Source organism: Xyrauchen texanus, chromosome 10 (genome assembly GCF_025860055.1).
Source record: "Xyrauchen texanus isolate HMW12.3.18 chromosome 10, RBS_HiC_50CHRs, whole genome shotgun sequence".
Classification (NCBI taxonomy): domain Eukaryota; kingdom Metazoa; phylum Chordata; class Actinopteri; order Cypriniformes; family Catostomidae; genus Xyrauchen; species Xyrauchen texanus.
The window spans coordinates 10,084,655-10,106,520 of NC_068285.1; the positions used below are offsets into that span (position 1 = coordinate 10,084,655).

The following is a 21,866-nucleotide window of genomic DNA, read 5'->3' on the forward strand; positions in this document are numbered from 1 at the left end:
AGCAGCATTTCAGGTTATGTCAATATAGGACATGTTTTACTGTGGATATAGATACTTGACTACCTGTTTCCTCCAGCATCTTCACAAGGTCCTTTGCTGTTGTTCTGGGATTGATTTGCACTTTTCGCACCAAACTACGTTCATCTCTAGGAGATGACCGCTCCTGAGCGGTATGATGGCTGCGTGGTCCCACGGTGTTTATTCTTGCACACTATTGTTACTACAGATGAACGTGGTATCTTTAAGCATTTGGAAATTGCTCCCAAGGATGAACCAGACTTGTGGAGGTCCAAAAATTGTTTTCTGAGGTCTTGGCTGATTTCTTTTGATTTTCCCATGATGTCAAGCAAAGAGACACCGAGTTTGAAGGTTGGCTTTAAAATACATCCACAGGTGCACCTCTAATTCAGTACACCTCCTATCAGAAGCTAATTGGCTAATGGCTTGACAGAATTTTCTGGAATTTTCCAAGCTGCTTAAAGGCACAGTTAACTTAAGTGTATGTAAACTTCTGACCCACTGGAATTGTGATATAGTCAATTAAAAGTGAAACAATCGGTCTGTAAACAATTGCTGGAAAAATCACTCGTGTCATGCACAAAGTAAATGTACTAAACGACTTGCCAAAATGATAGTTTGCTAATATTAAATCTGTGGAGTGGTTAAAAGGAGTTTTAATGACTTCAACCTAAGTGTATGTAAACTTCTGACTTCAACTGTACTTTGAAATTCGTGAACATGTTCATCTTGGTGAGGTATTCATGTTGAAAATTATGTTTTCATTTCAAAGGGCTTAGTTCACCCAAATACATTTTCATAATTTACTCCTGCTGTTTCAAACCAGTATGTAGACCTGCCACGATAATTAAATAATCATCTGATGGTGGTCATTTGAATATTGTGCGCTTTAAATTCCAATCACATTTTAATGGCCAAATAAGGGAATTTTAAGTTAATATACAGTATAAATGCCATGAATGGCATGTTTGTGTGTCATTCAGTTGTACTCCAAGCATCACTGAAGAGAAGAGGCTTTCAAAAATATTAATTAGTAAATATAAACTTTAATAGTGAACACAAAGCGCTACGGTTTCACTTTAATTTATCGATGGAGTGATGGAAAATGTTCCTGGTCGTATCGGGTTCATACACGTCGTGTTAATGACGTGCAGTGACGCAGACGAGGAGACGAACGCTTGCTCTATTTCTGATGAGTGATATAACGATGAAACGAAATCTCAAGGTTTGGTTTCATGACAAATAAGGGCTTGCGGGTTGAATCAGAGCATTAAAATAATTAGTGAAAGTGAAGAAATTAGGACAGAGCTATTTTACTGGTGCATAATGTAATATAAATATAATTATACATTTTTACCAAAAAATAAATATAACTTTTTATGAGTTCCAGAACCCGCGACCCTGTACACAGGATAAGCGGTTGACGATGGATGGATGGATGGATGAGTTCCAGAAGCTACAGTGTAAATGCAAAATTGACCGACACTAAAGTTGTCCAAAAAGAGATATATTTAAAACCATTATTTTTCATGTCATTCACATGTTTTTTTAAAGCCTTAATATGAAATTATATTTCCCTATTTTATTATTTGATCTATATATTTGAATTAAATATGTTAAAATTACTTCTTAAGGTGTATGAAGCACACATGCATGACAATTAAACAAAAACCTTTGAACTATCACTCCTTACTCTCAAATATGTAAAGGTTTTGTTTTTTTCTCTAGTTATGTCTCGTCTTGCTGAGGGCACTAAGTGAGCCAGAACTGCCTCTGGTGTCCCCTGCGTGACGGCAATGTTCAGGGTTGTTTTAAGGTTATTTCTGTGCTGTTGGGTCATTTTTGGTCTCGTTCCTCTCAGGGGGCCGTTTCAGCAAGAATCGTGTCACATCCTGTTAATTTCCTGCTGCTTTTCCTCTTGAAAACCCTGTGGTTGTGGAGTTGTGTGTGTGTGTTTGGCTTAACTGTGTCAGCGACATGCTTCTGGCAGCACTGGTCGAAGCAGACGGGCCAGATTTCTGTCACACCCCTCCAAAAACAGCCTTCCTGTGCTCTGATTGGCTCTCAGACTCTCTTGAGTCATGTGAGTGCCACCCAGGCATACGTAGGTGGGCGTGGCTTAGAGGGTTTGAAACAGGAAATAAAGAAACGCTTCTGCAATGAGAGAAGTTTGACTGTGGCTGTGCTGGGATATTGCTCTGTCATTTGGAGGGGTTTACAGTAAGTACACCGAAAATACAACAGGAATAGTCTATCAGAATGTGGAGTATGTGGCTTTGAAGCTGTTTGTGTGTTTTAACGTTTCCAGTCAGAGTATGTGTGGTCAAGTGAGTCACACATACACTAAACAGTGTGACAACTTGGGTTGGTATGGTTGAGTTGTCTCCAATGTGGGTGTGGGGGACGTCAAACTAATGGAGAAGTTCTTAATCTTCTCGAATGAGCAAATTTTTGTGTTGAAAGGGGTGTGAAATGCTGTGCTTCTTGGCAGGGCTTAAATGAATGGTTCACAAATTCTGTCATTTATTTACTCACCCTTATATAATTCCAAAGCCATGTACCGTCCATTTGGAAAGACATGAGGAAAGGGGAACATTAGAGGTGCATCGATATGAAAATTTTTGGCCGATATGATATTGAATACTAGGCAGCAATTTTGCAAACATTGCTTATTTTGTCATCAGATCACTGTTTTGCTTAAAAATATGTAAATCTGTTCTGACAATAAATCATTTCCGTTGAAAATGGATTGAAAAGATGACAGGCCAAAATGTCCCCAACTTAACTCATCAGATCTTAATTTAAGACTTGAGATAGGACGTTCTCTGTAAAATGCCCCCAAATCCTTCCCGGCTTAAAAGTGCTTCCCGCTCCCTGTATTACATTCACTTACATGGTTGCAGATTCAGCTAGTAATCACATTTTAGAGCTCCTTGTGTGCAATGAACGATTTCCCTGTGCCAGCGTTACATAGGCATAGGACGTTGTGTGTATTGGATACAAACAAACAAAAAAACGTCCAATGCCCACGATGCGTATCGTCACATTTTTGAACAACGATATATAGTGCCACGAACCACCGTTACACCTCTAGTTTGTAGAGTTGACAAGGAATTCGGTTTAATATGAGAGTCTATATATTTACATTTGGCAGACGCTTCTATCCAAAGTGACTTACAGTGCACTTATTACAGGGACAATCCCCCCGGAGCAACCTGGAGTTAAGTGCCTTGCTCAAGGACACAATGGTGGTGGCTGTGGGGATCGAACCAGCAACCTTCTGATTACCAGTTATGTGCTTTAGCCCACTACGCCACCACCACTCCACTCCATATAAAAACACAAAATACTTGTTTCATGAATAAAAAACACTATATTTTACAATGTAGAGCATGTTTGTTATTGGTGTTTAAACAAATAAAATAATTATTCTGCGTTTAATGAGCAAACTGGCTTTTTTATAAGCACACATGAAAACAAAGAGATTATTTATATATATAATATGGTTATCATTAATTTTGTTTTCTTTTATTGCATCCAGCTTTGTAGAGGTCTGCACGGGACTGATTTTTCCATCACGCTCCCACAAGTTTGTATCCCGCACCCGAATGCTAGTGCTGAATTTGACTCAGTGTTCACCTGCTTTTTGCTCGCTGTGATTTTCTTCCCGACCTCTGCCGTTCCCGCAACCCTCATTTGTTTTCCACAAAGCGCAAAAGCCATATAAATAGACAACGAGTACCCAAAGAATGTTTATGCTTCTGTTATTGCTATTATCAGATGACGTGTGAAAATGACGCCAATATGAATTGCCTGAGGTTGGTTTCTTAACACTAAATTGACCATTTTGTAGTCCGAGTTTCACATCCTTTGATGGCACAGAGTTCGCTTTGCTCTATCATTCTTCTAACGCCCTGTTGACTTCCTGCCTGCTCTAAATTTTGGATAATTTAATGCACAAGCTGTGTGGACATTTATTTTACATTAGTAAAAAAAACATAACAATTCTGTTTTTTGGGTGTTTTTTTTTTTTGCATTTATTTATTAATTAATAATATAAAAAAAAGATCCACATCTGATTTTTTTTCAGGCTGTTCTCGGACCGCCCGCTCCCATCCACATCTCATGGAAGTACCATCTGCTTCCACCTTCAATTGGATTTTTAAAAATATACATATTTTTGAGGTCATCAAAATGTTGTTAATGGGGTTTTGAGCAGGGGGATTGCCAAACTGGATCACGCAACTTTGAAGCCCAGGGCCCCCCCCCCCCGGGCAATCAAGGGCCCCTGGGCACTGGCCCCATTGGCCCGGTCGATAATCCATACATTGATATTAAATGGAGCTCACACGTGCTCTTATGCCGTACAACACTTACCGCTTTGGCCACTGGGGGCAGTGTTTCGACATTTCGGTCAACGTATACTGATTTTGACGAAAGAAAAGTCGATCTACTCTTTAAGATTTCGCTGTACCGAAGAGTATAACAAAGCAGTTGTTGACTGTCGTTGTCACCATTCATTTTGGAAATAGCAGCTTGGACATTTAGCTGTAAATATCTCCTTTTATGTTCCTCAGTTTTTTTTTTAAAGTGAGTTGTTCCTTTAAATGGCGGCGAGACCGGCTCATCTGATTCAAAAGAAACTGACTCTGTAAATATAATAATAATAATGTTCTTGTGCCCATCCCATGTCCAACTATGACAAAAGCTTGTTGCTGTCAAAGTTTTGTCTCCAGAATATCCATGACAACCCAGTATCTTGTTCCTTGGATGTTTGCGTGTTTTTCACGTCTGTATGTGGTCTCGGCTGCGGGTTTAACTCGATGAGCTCAAACAGCGGGGAGCACCAAAGTCCCTCATTACTGTCTCAGCACCCCATGTTTCGCCCTCAGCTCTTAGCGAGTGGCAGCGGGGATGCCATATTTACCTCAGCCTGGGCTTTAATCATCGTCTGTGAGGTCGTTTGAGGAGTTGAAGCTGCTAAGTGTCAGAATTGAGTCTAACGACGTGCTTTCCGTTGGGTCTAAAAGCCTCTTCCTACCTTTTGTGAGCCAATCACAGGGCAAATGGCGACGGTTGTCACTGGAAATTGAGGATTTCAGTTTTCCATTATAGAGTAATCAGAGCGCTTAACAACTCTGAGGAGACGTTTAGTGCTCCTATAATGGTCTGATTGCTCTCTCTCTCTCTTTCGTTGTCCTTAAATGGCGTTCTGCATACTGCATTTACTGTATACCGCTGCGTTCTCTTGTATTTGGTTTGGAGTTCACGTCTGAGTCACTAAATCCTTCCTTGATACACTATAAATATGTTCCATCAACACATCTCTGGTGTCACTAGGTTCTGGACATTTTTTCCTCTGCACAGACTATTTTTGGTCAGTCTTTGTAATGCATTGGCTCAGGCATGCATTGAGTTTATCTGCATCTTTCTGGTCCAAACTGGACTCTTTCTTCACCCAACAATCAATCGGTAAAAGTTGTATGTTTGTTACTTCCGTGCAACACAAAGTCAGATGCTCAGCAGAAAGTCCTGGCTGCTGTTCTTCATACAATGAATGTGAATGGAAACCGGTGGCTGTGGAGCTACTTAAAGGACCAAATGCATCATTAAATGACTCCATACGACTGGAGGATTATATTCCACGTCTTCTGAAGTCATACCTAGCCAATGCTTTGTGTAAAAAATAGACTGAAATGTTAAGACGATGCATAAAACTGTTACTTGAACTTCCTGTGTCTTTACCTGAATTTTCTTTCTTTTTCTTTATACTTGCACCCTCAGTGTATAAAAATATGTGGTGCTTCCTGTTTTCTGCAGAAGTCTGGAGATTTTCAGTGAGGTCTCTAATTTAACAGGTTGTGGTGACCACGTCTATTTTTGGAATGGATTATGTTGGCACTGCTTACTGTGCAGTATATACTGTGCTGCCTGCAGTTTTTTGTAGCATGTGAAATGGGATGCATTATGCAATGATGAGCATTTCAAGCATTACTCTACTTCATTGCTGTCTCATGATCTAAGTTTATTGCATCTTTAAATAAGTGAGTGTGAATCTTTAGATTTCTGTATCCTCCTCTCTAATCGTCCATCCGTCTCCATTTGGGTAGTATTTTATGGTTTTTTTTTATATACCAGAACATGCATATAGCTTGACAAGTGTAGTCCGATTCACAAACGAATGACTCTTATGAACTGGTTCTTTTGAATCTTCAGCGCAAAAAGATACAGCTTTACCAGTGTAGTCCGATTCGCAAACGAATGACTCTTACGAACTGGTTCTTTTGAATCTTCAGCGCAAAAAGATACAGCTTTACCAGTGTGGTCCGATTCACAAACGAATGACTCTTATGAACTGGTTCTTTTGAATCTTCAGCGCAAAAAGATACAGCTTTACCAGTGTAGTCCGATTCGCAAACGAATGACTCTTACGAACTGGTTCTTTTGAATCTTCAGCGCAAAAAGATACAGCTTTACCAGTGTGGTCCGATTCGCAAACGAATGACTCTTACGAACTGGTTCTTTTGAATCTTCAGCGCAAAAAGATACAGCTTTACCAGTGTGGTCCGATTCACAAACGAATGACTCTTATGAACTGGTTCTTTTGAATCTTCAGCGCAAAAGATACAGCTTTACCAGTGTGGTCCGATTCACAAACGAATGACTCTTATGAACTGGTTCTTTTGAATCTTCAGCGCAAAAGATACAGCTTTACCAGTGTGGTCCGATTCACAAACGAATGACTCTTATGAACTGGTTCTTTTGAATCTTCAGTGCAAAATATACAGCTTTACCAGTGTGGTCCGATTCGCAAACGAATGACTCTTATGAGCTGGTTCTTTTGAATCTTCAGTGCAAAAGATCAGGTACCAGCTACTATCCACAGTGGGAAAACCCCAAAAATCGAGCAGATTCAGGTCAAGTTGTACCGTGGAGTGGAAAAGCCCCATAACATACAGCTTGACCAGTGTAGTTCGATTCCTGAACAAATGACTCTTTTGAGCTGGTTCTTTCTACACTGCAAAACATACATTTTACCTTCCAAATATTTATTTCTCAAAAGTACTAAAATAATTGTTAAAGAAACTGTTAAAAGGAACCAGAATTGTGAAGTTCCTCTCAATCTCTATCTATTTATATATCTAAATTTATTTCTCTCTCTCTCTCTCTTTAAAGGCCTATGCTCTCTCTACCGAACATCTGGCACAAGACCACACACACACACACACACACACACACACACACACACCCATCTGCTGCCTTCTAGTCTATATTAAACTGACTGAGAGAGGTGGAGGACTGTTCTACAATCAGTCTGTTACAGATACCATTCCTTCCTCTGTTTCTACCAGGTCAAAGGACGCCCATATAAAAATTCCTCAAATGAGTCATCAGGTGATAAATGAGTGCTTTTGATTAATAATTAATCAGCCATTCAAAACAAAAGCAATTTAGTACGAGGCTTTTTTCCCTTTCAATGCAATCTTTGTGCACCCTCCTTCCTCCAAAATGAAGCATTTAAAATAATCACAGCACACGGTTCGGCCGTCATAGAATGAAACACGAGAATTGTCCCTTTCCTGAAACAGAAAGCCGTTCCTTGCACTAGCGACGGGTAATCCAATATCTCGCATTATGGATCAGGCACCACACACACAGCGCAACAGTTTGTTAATCCATGAATGGGGGATGGGGGGGGGATGGGTTTCAGGCTAATCAATAAAGCTATGAATTAACGGGTGTGTACCTCTTTGGCTCGTAACTGTGTTCGAGATGGGCCAAAGCTTTGGCTGGAAAAGTGAATGTCTCCAACTGCAGAGGCAGATGCTGGGAAATATCTTTGGAATGGTTTATAAAAAGCTTTTTTCACCTGTGTGGGTGTGTTTTTGTACTTGCTTTTGGGCAAAGTTGTCTCCAGAAGTTAGCTTATGGCTGCTACACACTACACTACTTTCAAAGATGTCGGATCATGGTACCGGTCATATTACACAACTGCTTCCCTGACTGTCCAAGAGAATTTGCAGCTTCACAACAACTCTTCTCTTTCTCCACCCGGTTGTGGGACAGTTCAGAGGAAGCATCAAATAGGCGCTGGTGCTCTTGCCAATGTTCCACTAATTTTTCCTCCATTTCTTGGGTCCAATTAGAGTTTCTTGATACCACATGCTAGTTGATGTTCTGTTGCAGGTACATCAGGACTCCTCCCACTGAAACTTCCCGCCCCGTTTCTTGCTCTCTCATTGGCTGTAGGTCAATGCTGCCGTTGTGTTCAGTTAAAACACATTTCACACTGCATGATTTTGAGTCGCAGACGGGTCCAGATGTTTAACATCCTAGATGTCTCGCTGACATTGGCGACGCGTCTGCACTCTCAAATCACGTCTCTGATAGTTCATACATTGCGTTTGTCGCTCACGGGTGCGAGCTCCGATTTGCCCATGATTTCAGGCTTTTGTTGGCGATCTCCACAAAACTGTCGGCGTGCGAAAATCGCAAAAGCTCCCTTTGGGCACATCCATGGAAAATTGAGGCTTTTCCCAACCTCTATAGGGCTTGGGAAGGGGATGAGGGGAGGGGAGGGGGGAGAGGAGAGGAGAGGTAAAGGTCAAGGTGGAGCAACAGTGAGCAAGAGAGAGAGAGAGGAAAAAAAACTTGCTCGCCGGTTCCCAGACACGCCATCGCCTGGTCCTCGATCAATCCTCCACCCACTGGCGGACGACAGCCACTCCACCCCGGGTGGACCGGAGCCAGTCTTCCGACCCCTGGTGGATGGAACGCCCCTCCGTGTTTTGGTGGGCGATTGGGAACTCCACCCGTGGCAGTGGCTCCACCGCTCCTGGCGGCTGGCAGTGTGCCCCTCCTCCTCGACAGGTGGCCGGCAGTGCTGACTCCGTCCTCCGGCGGATGGCCGCGGCTGCTCCTTTGGCAGGATGGCAGTGGCGAGGGCTCCACGACAGCGCATCCCTCCTCCTTCCTGGGTTTCATCACCAATGTAACAAGGTTCAAATGGGGAAAGGAGGAGGAGGAGGAGGAGGAGGAGGAGGGAACCAGCTGAACAGTCAAAGTAATACTTTATAAAACAAAAAAACATAAACGTACACGTGGCAGCTGCATGTGGCTCTCTTTCTCTCGAACTGCCACACTAACCCATCACTATATCAACAATATAGCACGATCTCATGTTAATTGGTCCATTAAGATTCATATGGTGTGAGTGAGTTTAATGTGCGTTTGTGTATCTGTTTCAGGTTGAAATCTCCTCACACAGATGAGGGAACATGTTGGCCATGGATCAAGGCGTAGTGGAGGAATGGCTGTCTGAGTTTAAGGTAAATTATCTCCTCTTTTCAGTTTTATTCCTTCTCTGAGATACAGCTCGAGTTATTTCCTGAACGCTGACCCATGTGTGTGTGATAGACTCTTCCAGATACGGCCATCTCCAGTTATGCCGTGTCTCTGAAGGAGAAGGACTTTCTAGTTCCTGCACTCTACAAAGTTATCCGGGAGAATTACAGCGATGTAAGTTGGTTTCTCTTAATAAGGAAATATATAGTATGCGCACCTCCAGCACGTCAGTGAAAGGCGCTGCTGTTTACACGCACTCGCAGTTATTTTTAACCTTCACGCGGTGCGTGATATTTGAGCGCTACTCACGAACAACCTCTCAGATGTAGATGTTCAATAGTTTGGTTCACTTATAATACGCATTTAGAACGGCACCGGAGGTGCATTTGACCAGAATTTGAATAAGAAGTGAATTGAACTAATGTGAACTTGCCTACAAACAGACACATACAGGACGTCCTGGAGAGTTCAGAATGTCAAAATAAAAGCGTGAGGGTTTAAAAGTTAAAGGTGCATGATTGAGATATATTATTATGTATTACTATTATGTTATTATTTGTTTACAAATGATAATAATATTTAAGATGAATGAGTTCCAAAAAATACTTGAAAAAGTAATAAAATATAATTAGTAATATTTATATTTTCCTAATGTACCTAGTTAAAAGGTCCCCTGTATAATTAACAGCATTAGCTGTGAGATCATTTATTTTATACATAAGTAAAAGGGACATTATAACTGAAATAAACCCATATGAATGGATATCGTATCGTAATCGAATCGAGAGCTTGTGAATCGGAATTGAATTGAATCGGGAAATCCGTATCAACACCCAGCCCTAGATCATCGGCTGTCAAGCTACCACACCACATATGTGTCATAACATTAGCACTTACAACATGTGCAGGCTTTATTCAAAGTCTTTAGAAGTCATATGATCGATTTGTGTCAGGAACAGGCCCTATTGTGATGCGTCATATTTGAATATACGTATGTGTTCTGTATTACGATACAATAGAGTGCGCTTTCATTCAGGGCGTCCGTTGGCATGGCAACGTCAACATTCCGATTATGCAAGGCATTGTTTTGCAGAGTAATAGGTGTGTCTGCTTCAGGCAGAACTGTCAGTTCATGCAAGCGTCTTATGTTAGTTCTCCTCTGACTAAAACAGCCCTACCAGTGACATCATCATGCAACAATCTCTTAAACTTCAGACAGTCAGTGAAAGAGTTCAGAAAAATGACATTATGCATGTCTTTACGATCCGTCTGAAGGGCTCAGAAGATAAGAGTGAGAGTGAATCTGTATTTAGAACAGTTTCATAGTTCAGTCTCTGAGTAAAGCCTTGAGGTGTTTTATTACTGAAAAGCGAGCACTGTCACAGCGACTCTGAGATATTTTATGAGCTTTGCATTTATAATTGCTTTACAGTCAGGCCGATACTTAAACAAGTTGAAGATGGCAAGTTTTATCTCAAAGAAACTGAAAGCAATTTTTGTGCTCATAAGACTGCATATGCATTGATATAATCAGCCAATAATATAATTTCATGCATGCGGTCCAATAATCGTAATTAATGAAAGGGTATCAGCATTACCCCGGCGTCGCCGCACGCAGTGTCAGCGCTAATATCAAAACGAGCGTGCTGTAAAAGTGCTTTTAATGTGGAGTTCAAAGTGGCATGAATCATGTAAATGCTGCTTCACGATTGCTGTAGCAAAGTGGATAGATGAGGATTTAATGCTTATTGCAATGAATAGGCCTTCTCTACCAATGTGAACTAGTCTTTCAATTAACCAACCTCCAACTTAGCCTTTGGAAACATTTAATGTTACCTGAATTGGTGCTATTTTAGTGCATTTCTATCTTTATTCTGTGGAATGCTTTGTTTGGAAAATGTTAATAAAGCATTATATTGTTACTTATTGTTTTTTTTCTTTCATAAGACGGAAATAAATCATATATAATCCGTATATATTAGGGATGCATCGAAATTTCGGCCACTGTAAATGGCATTTTTTTGTTTTGGCCGAAAGGGAAAATATGAGCCGAAAATATTTGCCTCCCTGCCCCTCAGTGGTCCGGTTTCACTCTTTAATCTCGATCAATCTGGCCATTGTCACGGCGCTACCAAGCAAAGGCCGATGTTAGTGGTGTGTAAATAACTCAAAGCAGTACCGCCGCTCACTGCACGCTTTCTATGCGGACTGCGTAGGGCACCAACTCCCTAGGGGGGCACCATCTTACCCTAGGAGGGCACCAGAAAGTCCACCAAGTGCCCTTCCTCGCACGTTATACGTTATTCAAGGACCCGAAAGCAGTTGCGGAACACAGACGATTGTTTCACGCTCATATCACGTGAACGGGACAATCGTCTCGACTACTGGTGCATGAACAAAGATCGCTTTCCATTGCTTGTGTTTTGCCTGTTGTTTTCATTAAATCACTGTGTAGCATATTTAAACTTGTTGTATTTGCAAGATGCTAGCCTAGAGCTGCTAAGTTCATTACTTGACTGCTGTTTTGCATATCATTATAGTCTTTCTAGAACATTACATTATTTGGATAATTGGTAAAAATAACTGAAAATAGAATAATATATTTAATATTGTTTTAATATATTTTCTGTCCAATTTTGGTGCGTTACTTTCAATAATAAGTGTGATTTAGATTCATTCAATTCATGAAATTAATTAAAAAGTATAATGTTAATACAATTATATAAAAAAAGACTATTTTTAAATAGGTATACATTTCGTTTTCGGCCAAGTGCATCCAGAATTTTCATTTTGGTGCATCACTTGTGTGTGTGTGTGTGTGTGTGTGTGTGTGTGTGTGTGTGTGTGTGTGTGTGTGTGTATATATACACACACACAGTGTATATAGCATCAAATTTCGACACTTTCTAAATCTGCGATTAATCGCAATTAGCCATGAAAACGCTTGCGATTATTCGCGATTAATTATTTTAATCGACTGAACGCTCTTTTGAAACCGTATTGATTTTACTACATTTACGCCTTTCATCCACAGTGGAACTGGAGCTTTCTAGTACTATTTAATTTGGAGAACGATGGCGTGAAACTGAAAACGGCGTTTTCAAATTAAAACGCATTAGCGTGGACGTGGCCCAAGGCTAGCAAAACTGGTTTACCAGATACTTCACCAAATACGTCTGTAAATATGTCATCTAAATCAGAGTGAGGAAGAAGGATGTTTTTGTTTTGCATGTTTGTTTTTATTTGTAATATTCATTTCTCTCTGTCTCCCTCTCAGCTGTTGGAGCCGGTGTGTCATCAGTTGTTTGAGTTTTACCGCAGCGGTGAACCGCGTCTTCAACGCTTTACGCTGCAGCTTCTCCCTGAGCTGGTGTGGAGTTATTTGTCCGTCACAGCGGCGCGAGACCCTCACTGCAGCAGCTGCATAGAAGCTCTTCTTCTCGGCATCTATAACCTGGTCAGTGCCCTGCCAATCTGATTCATACTGCACACAAAAATGAAAGCTTCGGTCTGATTTCCAGGAGTGCAAAGGGTTTTGAAAGCCCGCTGGGAAATAAAACCATGTTTTTAAGGGAACAGGCTGCTACATTGAGCAGTTCTGAAGAACTAGTCGCTGTATTTGTGAAGTTCATGGTGTTCATGGTGTTCAGTTTTGGAGAAGCTTTATGAGATTTGACCTCCAGTGTGCTGTCTGACTGCACTGGTCTCAGAACAGTTTGAAATGCTCCATATTTTCATCCTGACTCTAAAAGTGTGTACAGCCTCTAAAGCAACATTTTCCAGCTTTTGGATGAACCCCTTAATTCTCATGTGATAATGCACAGGAAATATGGGGTTTCTAAAGGTAATTAAGGCTCATTGTCCTGGCAGCAGTGTTTAACAGTGTGCTGTTTTATGATAAATCACAGACATTTTTTAATTGGCATGTCGAATGAAACTAGAGATGTTACTCTTTTGATACAAATAGGTTTCAATGTAAAAACGTAATGAGGTTTCTTACCAGATGTAGTTTTGTTTGGTGTTTTTCCCATAGACAAACTTCACTGAGATCGGCGCCATATTGTTTTGTGACTCCAAAGTTTAACTCTTTGACTGATCTCAGTTCAGGGCAATCTGGGCTGTCAGTACTTTAACTTAAATTGAATAATTATCCAAAACACAATGTGCGTGCATGAGGACGTGGGGTCGCGCGAGGTTAAGTTAGTAGTGCTGCTACATGTAGTTAGTTACTCCCCAAATGTCAAAGTATAAAGACTACAGTCGAAAGTGTCAGATTGAGTTAATTAAGAGAGCAGGGTTGTGGTTTATTTTAGATGAGTGTCGTCATCTTTGTGTTGATCCATTGGAGAGGAAGTTGTTTCTGAGGAGGAAGTGAGAAGGGAAGCCTAGGGTGGTTTTGCGGTCAGGGGTCTTTCATGGTTTTACACCCCTTGGACTTACCCTTCCTCCCCCCTCATCCTGAATAACGGAGTAGGTCACCTGTCAATCAAGTGCCATCTAGGGTGTTGGAGAGCTTTTAATCATCCTGACATTATTATTTTTGAAATCGCCTGTGGGTAACACACACACACACACACACACACACACACACACGTTTGCTCTGCTCAATGGGGACGTTCCATAGACTTCTATTGGTTTTATATAAAGCTAACTATAATGACTATAAACTAAATCCTTACACACCCTAAACATAACCCAGAGAAAACCTTTTGCATTATTAGAATTGAATCATTATTTAATTTATTTATTACTTTTCCAAATGAGGACATCCCAAAATGTCCTCAAAGGAAGGGTTTGTCCGATTTGGCTTACTTTTGGGTATTAAGTAGCTACACACACTGTCTCACACACATTGTGAAGTGTAATTGCTCTTGTTTTGTCTTTACACCTAAAGAATTCCTGAAACTTGTTTGACCAGAACAATGTTGCAATTCATCCGTCTTTGACTTGCGAAATGTGTTTCAACATCTTGTCACAATTCATAGCCATTGCTGTGGAGGACCAAGCTAACTAAAGTACCAGCACCACTAAAGGCCAAAGTGTACTTTGGTTGTCCGTACACCGCATGCGAGACACAAATTTGGTTATTAGCACAGTCTGTGTGGCCCCAGATTTTCTCGACATTTGTTCATGATTTTGGTCACATTTTGGCTTTTTAAAAATGAACAAATAAATGTATTCAATCAATAAATATGATTTTATATTTAATATATTATTTTATTACATATTAATTGTAACATTTAATAATTTGTACTATTTACAAGTATTTACATTGATTTGTTGAACATGTGCTGAAACCAGTACTCTCTTTTTTTTATACCTTTTCCTCCCCAATTTGAAATGCCCAATTCCTAATGCGCTCTACATCCTCGTGGTGCCGTAGTGACTCGCCTCAATCTGGGTGGCGGAGGACGAATCTCCGCGTCTGAGACCGTCAAACCCGCACATCTTATCATGTGGCTTGTTGAGCGCGTTACCGGAGACATAGCGCGTGTGGAGGCTTCATGCTATTCTCCGCGGCATCCACGCACAACTCACCACACGCCCCACTGAGAGCGAGAACCACATTATAGCAACCACAAGGAGGTTACGCCATGTGACTCTACCCTCATAAGCAACCGGGCCAATTTGGTGGCTTAGGAGACTTGACAGGAGTCTCTCAACAGGCCCTGGATTCAAACTCGTCACTCCATGGGTGATAGTCAACGTCAACTCACTGAGCTACCCAGGGCCCCAGTACTGTCTCTTTAACAAAAAAATGGCATAAACAGTGCCTTTAAATGAGCGCATGTTGCGAATAAATTCACTTTAGTTGCATAGCGCAAAACTTTGGTGTCTTCTCCTTGTAGTAGAGTGTTGCGCATTGAGTGAAAGATCGATCTTGGGATTTGAGACTCTAGATCATTCAAATGAAGATCACGATTAATCAGGAAATACAGTATTTTGACCCACCCCTAGTCAGAAGAGTATACTTTAAAGTCAACGCGGTTGACCGGGCACGATCCAACACGTATAACAGGACCTTAACTATTCACTACTATTTTTAGTAGTGGGACAGTTGCAAAAATAGTGTAGCTTTTCTTAAGAAGCTTTCCAACAAGTAGCAGTGTAGAGTGGATCGATTCTTTATTTTAATGCACTTTCTATATTAAAGCACAAAGTTCCAATGTTGCTTAGCAACAGCGAACGGCTTACAGTTTGGCTAATTAGCTGCTTCATGGATGAAGTGTTTATTCGATTATTAATATTAATACATTTGTAAATGTATTTATTTCATATTGCTTGCTGTTGCTGACCTTTTATGAAAGCAATAAGCTACTTGTGTCTGTGCATTACAGGGATTTTACCACTCCGCTTTGCGTCATGCTAGCAACGCAATGCACGGCCTGGAGTTATGGAGGGCCAAATTACTCCAAATAAATCATTAAATGAATAATTCATTAAAAAAAAATTATGTATCATTATCTATTATTATAATTAGATTAATTTAAATGTATTTTTATAATTATAATTTTTTAAATGTATTAATTTTATAATTTACTTTATTACATATTATTAATAATTTATATCAATGTATTAATATAATATAAATTTTTACTATGGTGTATATATATATATATATATATATATATATATATATATATATATATATATATATATATATATATAACTGTAACCCTGAAAATATAAATGAATATTAAATTATTATATAAAAAATATAATTTATTATATTAATTTAAATTTATAAATAAGATTTATCATTTATTTAATTTAATAATTAATTTACTTTATATATGATTTGCAATTTATTGTATCAATTTATTAATATTTTATATATATATATTTGGAAAAAACACAAAGTTTATGCTAAAAATAATATTGATGCAAAATAGTGATGAAATTAAGTGGAAGTGAAATTTATTTTTGATCTTTTTAGTGATTTAATGATAATATATGTTTTATATATTTATATATAATAAAATATTTATAATAATACAATTTGAGTAATTTGACCCTCCTTATCCAGTGTCTTGACTGCTTTAATATAATCTCATCATGCTGTTGTCCCTTTAAATAGATACAATTAACTTTTTTTGTTATTAAATTTAAATGTAGCTCCTTTGTCAAAAGTGTTTCTTGACTATAGTTTTTTGGGAATCTTTTTTTCTCTTTCTTTCAGGAAATCGTTGATAAAGATGGGCAGAGTAAAGTGTTGACTTTCACCGTCCCTTCCTTATCTAAGCCTTCAGTGTATCATGAGGTCTGTTAATCAAACATCCTGATCTTCAGTGTGTGTCTTTCACTGCAGCTGTTCAGATAAACACTGTCTCTCTGCTCCACCCCCAGCCCTCTTCCATTGGCTCTCTGGCCTTGACGGAAGGAGCCTTAGCCAATCACGGCTTGAGTCGAGTGGTTTACAGCGGGCCACACCTCCAGAGAGAGACCTTCACAGCACAGAACAGGTGTGCGGCACATCAAATATTCATTCTGAGCTCAATGCTTTTATTTTACTTATCCATTTTTAATGGTGTTATTTTGAGAAGTTTTGCTATACCGTTTATACCAGATAGATATACAGTACTAGTCCAAAGTGACCCTTGCCGGCATGGTAAAAATGTAATTCAAGTCTCACGTGAGACTCGCTTGCAAAGAGTTGTTACTATTATTATTTACATTAATATTTGTATTTTATGTAATAAGTGGAGATCAAACTATGCACTGCATTAATGGTAGCATTAAAGTTATAGCTCATGAATATGTCTGCCTTTCTCATAAATGGAAATCGTGCTTTATTGGTATTGATTATTTGATTGTTAGCCTTTCGGGGGAAAAACAAACTATGTATGCAAAATAATGGTGGCATGTGATTCCAAACATTGCATGGTTCAATTGAAACTGCTATAAAATGTAAATGCATTAATATTGTTACATTATTGTATGTGACTTTACATGGCTATGACAAAATATGGAGTGATGCAGAACAGGATGCATCCCAATATCACTGCAAATATTTGCTAGAAGTTTGCAACTCTTCACCAATTGTGGTCAACCTGCAGCAAACCTTTGGCAACAATGGATGATTTGCAGAGAGTTTGCTTCAAAGCTCATTTGCATGTGAAATCATCAGCGACTAATTTTTGTAAGGGAATTTGGCAGAGCATTTCTGGCCAGTGACATCACAGATTTTAAGTGCTAATGTGTGATCGCAATATGGGAAAAGTAAGGCTGCCAATCAATTAAAATGTTATATTACATGATATGCCGATTAATTAATTGAATTTAAAACACTGAATCACATATATTAATATTTGCAGAGAAATTGCGGCCCCCAAATTAAATTATTTTAATATATAATGATTAAATAATTACCAATAGTTGTTTTTAAATAATTGTAAATATTATTGGAAAGGGGGAGTCGAGAACCGGCTTGACAATATTAATAATATTTTAATATAAAACTGAAACAAAAAGACAAACACACAAATGTGTCGGACAGCTGCCCGTAAATCTCTCTCTCTCTCTCTCTCTCTCTGTCCCATTGTAGTCTCCAGTCGGCCGGGTGTATAGCGATCCGGCCCCTCCCTCCACCCTGTCACATTCCTCCCTCGTTCTCTCAGGCCGGGGAGCCCCCGGCATGTTGTACACCCCCCCCCCTTTCCCTGGTGAGGGGCGTCACTTCTGCACCATCTGCCGGCAGGTCATCACCGTCTACCGGGATGAGGGAGGGAAACAAAAAAAAATGTGACGCAATCGTGCCAAATTAAAAAAAACAAATTTCAAAAAGAGAGGGAAAGGCCAACATGGAGCAGCAGAGGGAGATTGAGAGGAGAGAGAGAGAAAAAAAAACACTTACTCGGTTCTCTGATATGCCGTAGCTTGGTCCTCGGCCACTCCTCTAACGGACTATAGCCGCACCTCCCCTGGACGGATCGGAGGCAGTCTTCCGGCCCCTGGCGGATGAAACGTCCCGCCGCGTTCTCGGGAAACAGAAGGGGTCTCCCCCGCCCCCGGCAGCGGTTCTGGAGCCCCTGCCCGCTCGCTGTTGGCGGTCTCATATCCCGCCACGTTTCAGTGGCTGGTAGGGGTCTCCTCCACCCATGGCAGCGCCCCTGACTGCCCTAGGCGGCCGGTTAGGAGCCCCTTTTCCCTTCGCGGTCGGCGGCCATTCGTCCGCTCTCAGACGGCCGGGCTCCTCCGTCCTCCAACGGCTGCTCCGTTGGGGTGGATGGTAGTGGCGAGGACTATGGCACATCCATCCTCCTTCCCGGGTTTCGGCACCAGTGTAAAGTAATAGACTAAAGTAATCTTAATAGAATTGAATTTCCAGCAAAAATGAGCTGTATTGTGAATGTGATGCTGCTTCTGTTATATAAATTAATGACTTCTATGTGCATGTGTTGCAGGTTTGAGGTTCTGACGTTTTTGCTGCTCTGTTATAATGCTTCTTTGAGTTACATGTCCAGCTCGTCGCTGCAGTCTCTGTGTCAGCTCAGCTCCAGGTGAGAGACACAAACTAAAATTAGCATGGTATTGTATCAAAGGCCCATGGTTTTACCATTTAATACCATCACTGTGCCATAGTGCTGCCACAGTACATTTTTAGCAAGAGTGCACACGCAGATAAAGTGCAAAGAAAGCTCTGTTGCAACACAGAGTAGTATAGTTCATTAGTCCAGCTCTGGTGTGTTTTTGGTGCATTAGTATAGAAACTAACTGATGTTTATTGTGTATATTGGCTATTGTACAACAACAATGAACGTGGCTCATCCATTCAGAAAGTCTGTTTTATAACGATTGATCCCTGAGGGTGAATTAAGGAAAAGCTTATGACATTTTTTCCACCTTGGTATTGTTACTGTACGCTGTTCAGGTTTGGTCAGGTGTTGGTGTGGATAAAGCTTTTCTTCCTCTCAAATCCCCCATGATCCTCTCTGCTTCCAATCACGCTGATCCTCTTACAGACTTGAACCTGAAAGAGTCTCAGAGCGACTGGTCCTTTCCTACAATGATTTAAGCCATGCGTGATGATCACATGTCTCGCAACCAATCAGCTGATGTTTGTTTCCGAGAGAGCAAAGACCACCGATTGAGCAGGTCAAAGGTCTGGGAACAGGAAACATGAAGAATCTCTATTATGATTATACACTTTAACCAGCGATCAACCAATATTCAGAGCTTTTCAGTCTGAAAGGCAGGATGGCAGATAATCAATACGATCCACATTGAACACCTGGGGTTCATAATCAAATTTAAACCTGAATGTAAACACACGTTTTAGGACTAAACGTGTTAAACAAGCACATGATGCAAAATGACAGACGAAAAACAATGTCACTTATCAAAAAAGCACATTTGTGACATATAGCATGTTAAATCCTTTGTACAAAAGTAGGTCCAATTTCTATTAAATCACTCTGAATTTTGCTTTAAACTCTAAAAAAAGAAACTTAATGTGAGCAAAATCCAATTATCTCCACATTCACATTCCTCTTGAGGTCAAAATGCAAGAAATGGACATTCTTACTGCTTCTGTTAAAAGTCTGTTGACTAATGTGTTATTCTCTTTTCAGGGTCAGTATCTGTGGGTATCCACGGCAACAGTTACGGCGGTATAAAGGCATCAGCGCGCGGTTGATGGTCACGTCAGAGTTCCTGGTGCAGTTGATCACGGGGATTCATTTTGCGCTGTGAGTGATTCAAAACAAAAGCCGCTATCTTTGGCTTTGTTTACAAATGAAAGACACTTATTCCAGCCAAACCGGTAATTTGAAATGTTTCTGAGAATGACTGCAGGGGGCGTGGTCATCATGACACGCCCCGCCCATATCAGCCTAATTTTAAAGAGATGTGTTACCTTAAACGTGACCGTACTTGTAAAAACGAAACCAGTTAAAGCAGTTCTGTTTGTTTGAAGAGAGTATTGGGCTGTTTACACCTGGCGTTGAAGAGATGGTTCACCAAAAATTAAAATTGTGTCAATTTATGGGATATTTCAATCCGTCTAGTCAGTACAATGGCAGTTCATAGTGACTCACTTAAAGCTCACTTAAGAAAGAATGTAACTCATGCACCTCGTGCAACAATTACACGATTTTTGAGGAATTATTTGAAATGCATGAATCAGTTCAAAAGAGTCATTATTTCAGAATCAGACTACACTGGTCGCAGGATTTTAACCCTTTAAATGCTAGTTTGTTTACATAATGCCACTGTTGTTTTTTTCACACACACACACACATTTCTCAATACACACATACGAAACACACTCTGACATCCATACCATCACACTCACATCATTTTAGCTGCTTCATTTATTCAATTGTCCTGCAGCGCTCCATAATACAGCAAACAGAAAATAGGGAAAAAGCATGTATTTGCTCCATAGGCTAAACATGAGAAAAATGGCGCCATCTGGTGGAATAAAAGCCTGGGCTCCAGAATGAAAGCATGCATTTTTATGATTTAATGGCACTGGGATCAAATATTGCAGTTTTAATGGGTTTCAATGGGGACCTTTTTGTCCTGAAGGTCCTGAGTGTAATTATTTTGTGTACACGGGGTATTATAGATGAGGTTGAAATAGCAAAATTCCCCTGAAAATACACACCTTTGGCAAAATGTATGCTGTTGGCATTAACATTTAAAAAAATGTCCCGAAGGTCGCACAAGGGTTTAAAGAACCAGTTCAAAAGAGTCAGTTAAAGCTGAAATATTAGATAAAAAAAACAAACATCTCATGTAATTTGTTTGGTATTTCGGGACTTGTGGTGTCCGCTTGTGATCAGATCACCCAAAGCTTTATACCAGGTGTAAACAAGCCTAATGATTTGTAAATGGTTGATTCTCTCTGTCTCTGGTGTGCAGGTGTAATGGTGAAGCGGAAGTGGGCTCTAAGGCTCTGGAGGACGTGCTGTACCGTGCGCAGCTGGACCTCTTCCCAGAGGCTCTGCTGGTGGGTGTCAGATCCCTCAGGCTTGAGCAAAGTTTACAGACATGCTGCTAAAGCTTCACAGATTACAATCGTTTCTGAAATTATTTTACTGATGCCATTAGAATGGCAGATTTGAGCATTGTGACAGGAACATGACCACTTACAACTCCAAATGCGTACAACTTTCTTTTTTTATGCAAAACGCAAAATTATTTGTTCATTATTATTTTGATTGGTCTTGTAAATACAATGGCAGTGGATAGTGACTCACTATAAGGCTTAAAAAAAAGGACCATAAAAGAGTATCATAAAAAGTGTCAATGCAACTTGTGCATCACAATTCATCTATGTGATGAAATCTGATATTGGATGTTTTGGATAAGAAATAAACAGTGTAGGGGTCTTGTGTTGCTCTGAATGAGTTTATTCTGCAATTTACTCGCTTATTAAAATAATTTCATCTCAAATGAATATTTCATGTCCATTTATTGATTTATTTGGTAAGTAGTTGTGTAATAAGTGGAATAATGTACAGACAGCCGGTTATTATCTCAAATTATTACAGGCTCGC

General features: G+C 40.0%; 1 protein-coding gene across 3 annotated transcripts in view; it reads left to right on the plus strand.

The window, feature by feature from the left end:
• The window catches only part of LOC127650182 (hyccin-like), a 51,294-nt gene that overhangs the window by 15,154 nt on the left and 14,274 nt on the right, over positions 1–21,866 (plus strand). For 2 of the 3 annotated variants that reach the window (XM_052135432.1, XM_052135435.1), the window contains exons 1-9: positions 2,163–2,238; positions 9,267–9,347; positions 9,436–9,537; positions 12,641–12,820; positions 16,544–16,624; positions 16,711–16,826; positions 18,768–18,863; positions 19,935–20,051; positions 21,229–21,316. In XM_052135432.1, coding sequence (XP_051991392.1) covers positions 9,297–9,347; positions 9,436–9,537; positions 12,641–12,820; positions 16,544–16,624; positions 16,711–16,826; positions 18,768–18,863; positions 19,935–20,051; positions 21,229–21,316 — 831 coding nt within the window. In that variant the 5' untranslated portion in view covers positions 2,163–2,238; positions 9,267–9,296. Of the gene's footprint in view, positions 1–2,162; positions 2,239–9,266; positions 9,348–9,435; positions 9,538–12,640; positions 12,821–16,543; positions 16,625–16,710; positions 16,827–18,767; positions 18,864–19,934; positions 20,052–21,228; positions 21,317–21,866 lie in introns of those variants that run through there. The other variant, XM_052135433.1, reaches the window with a different exon arrangement.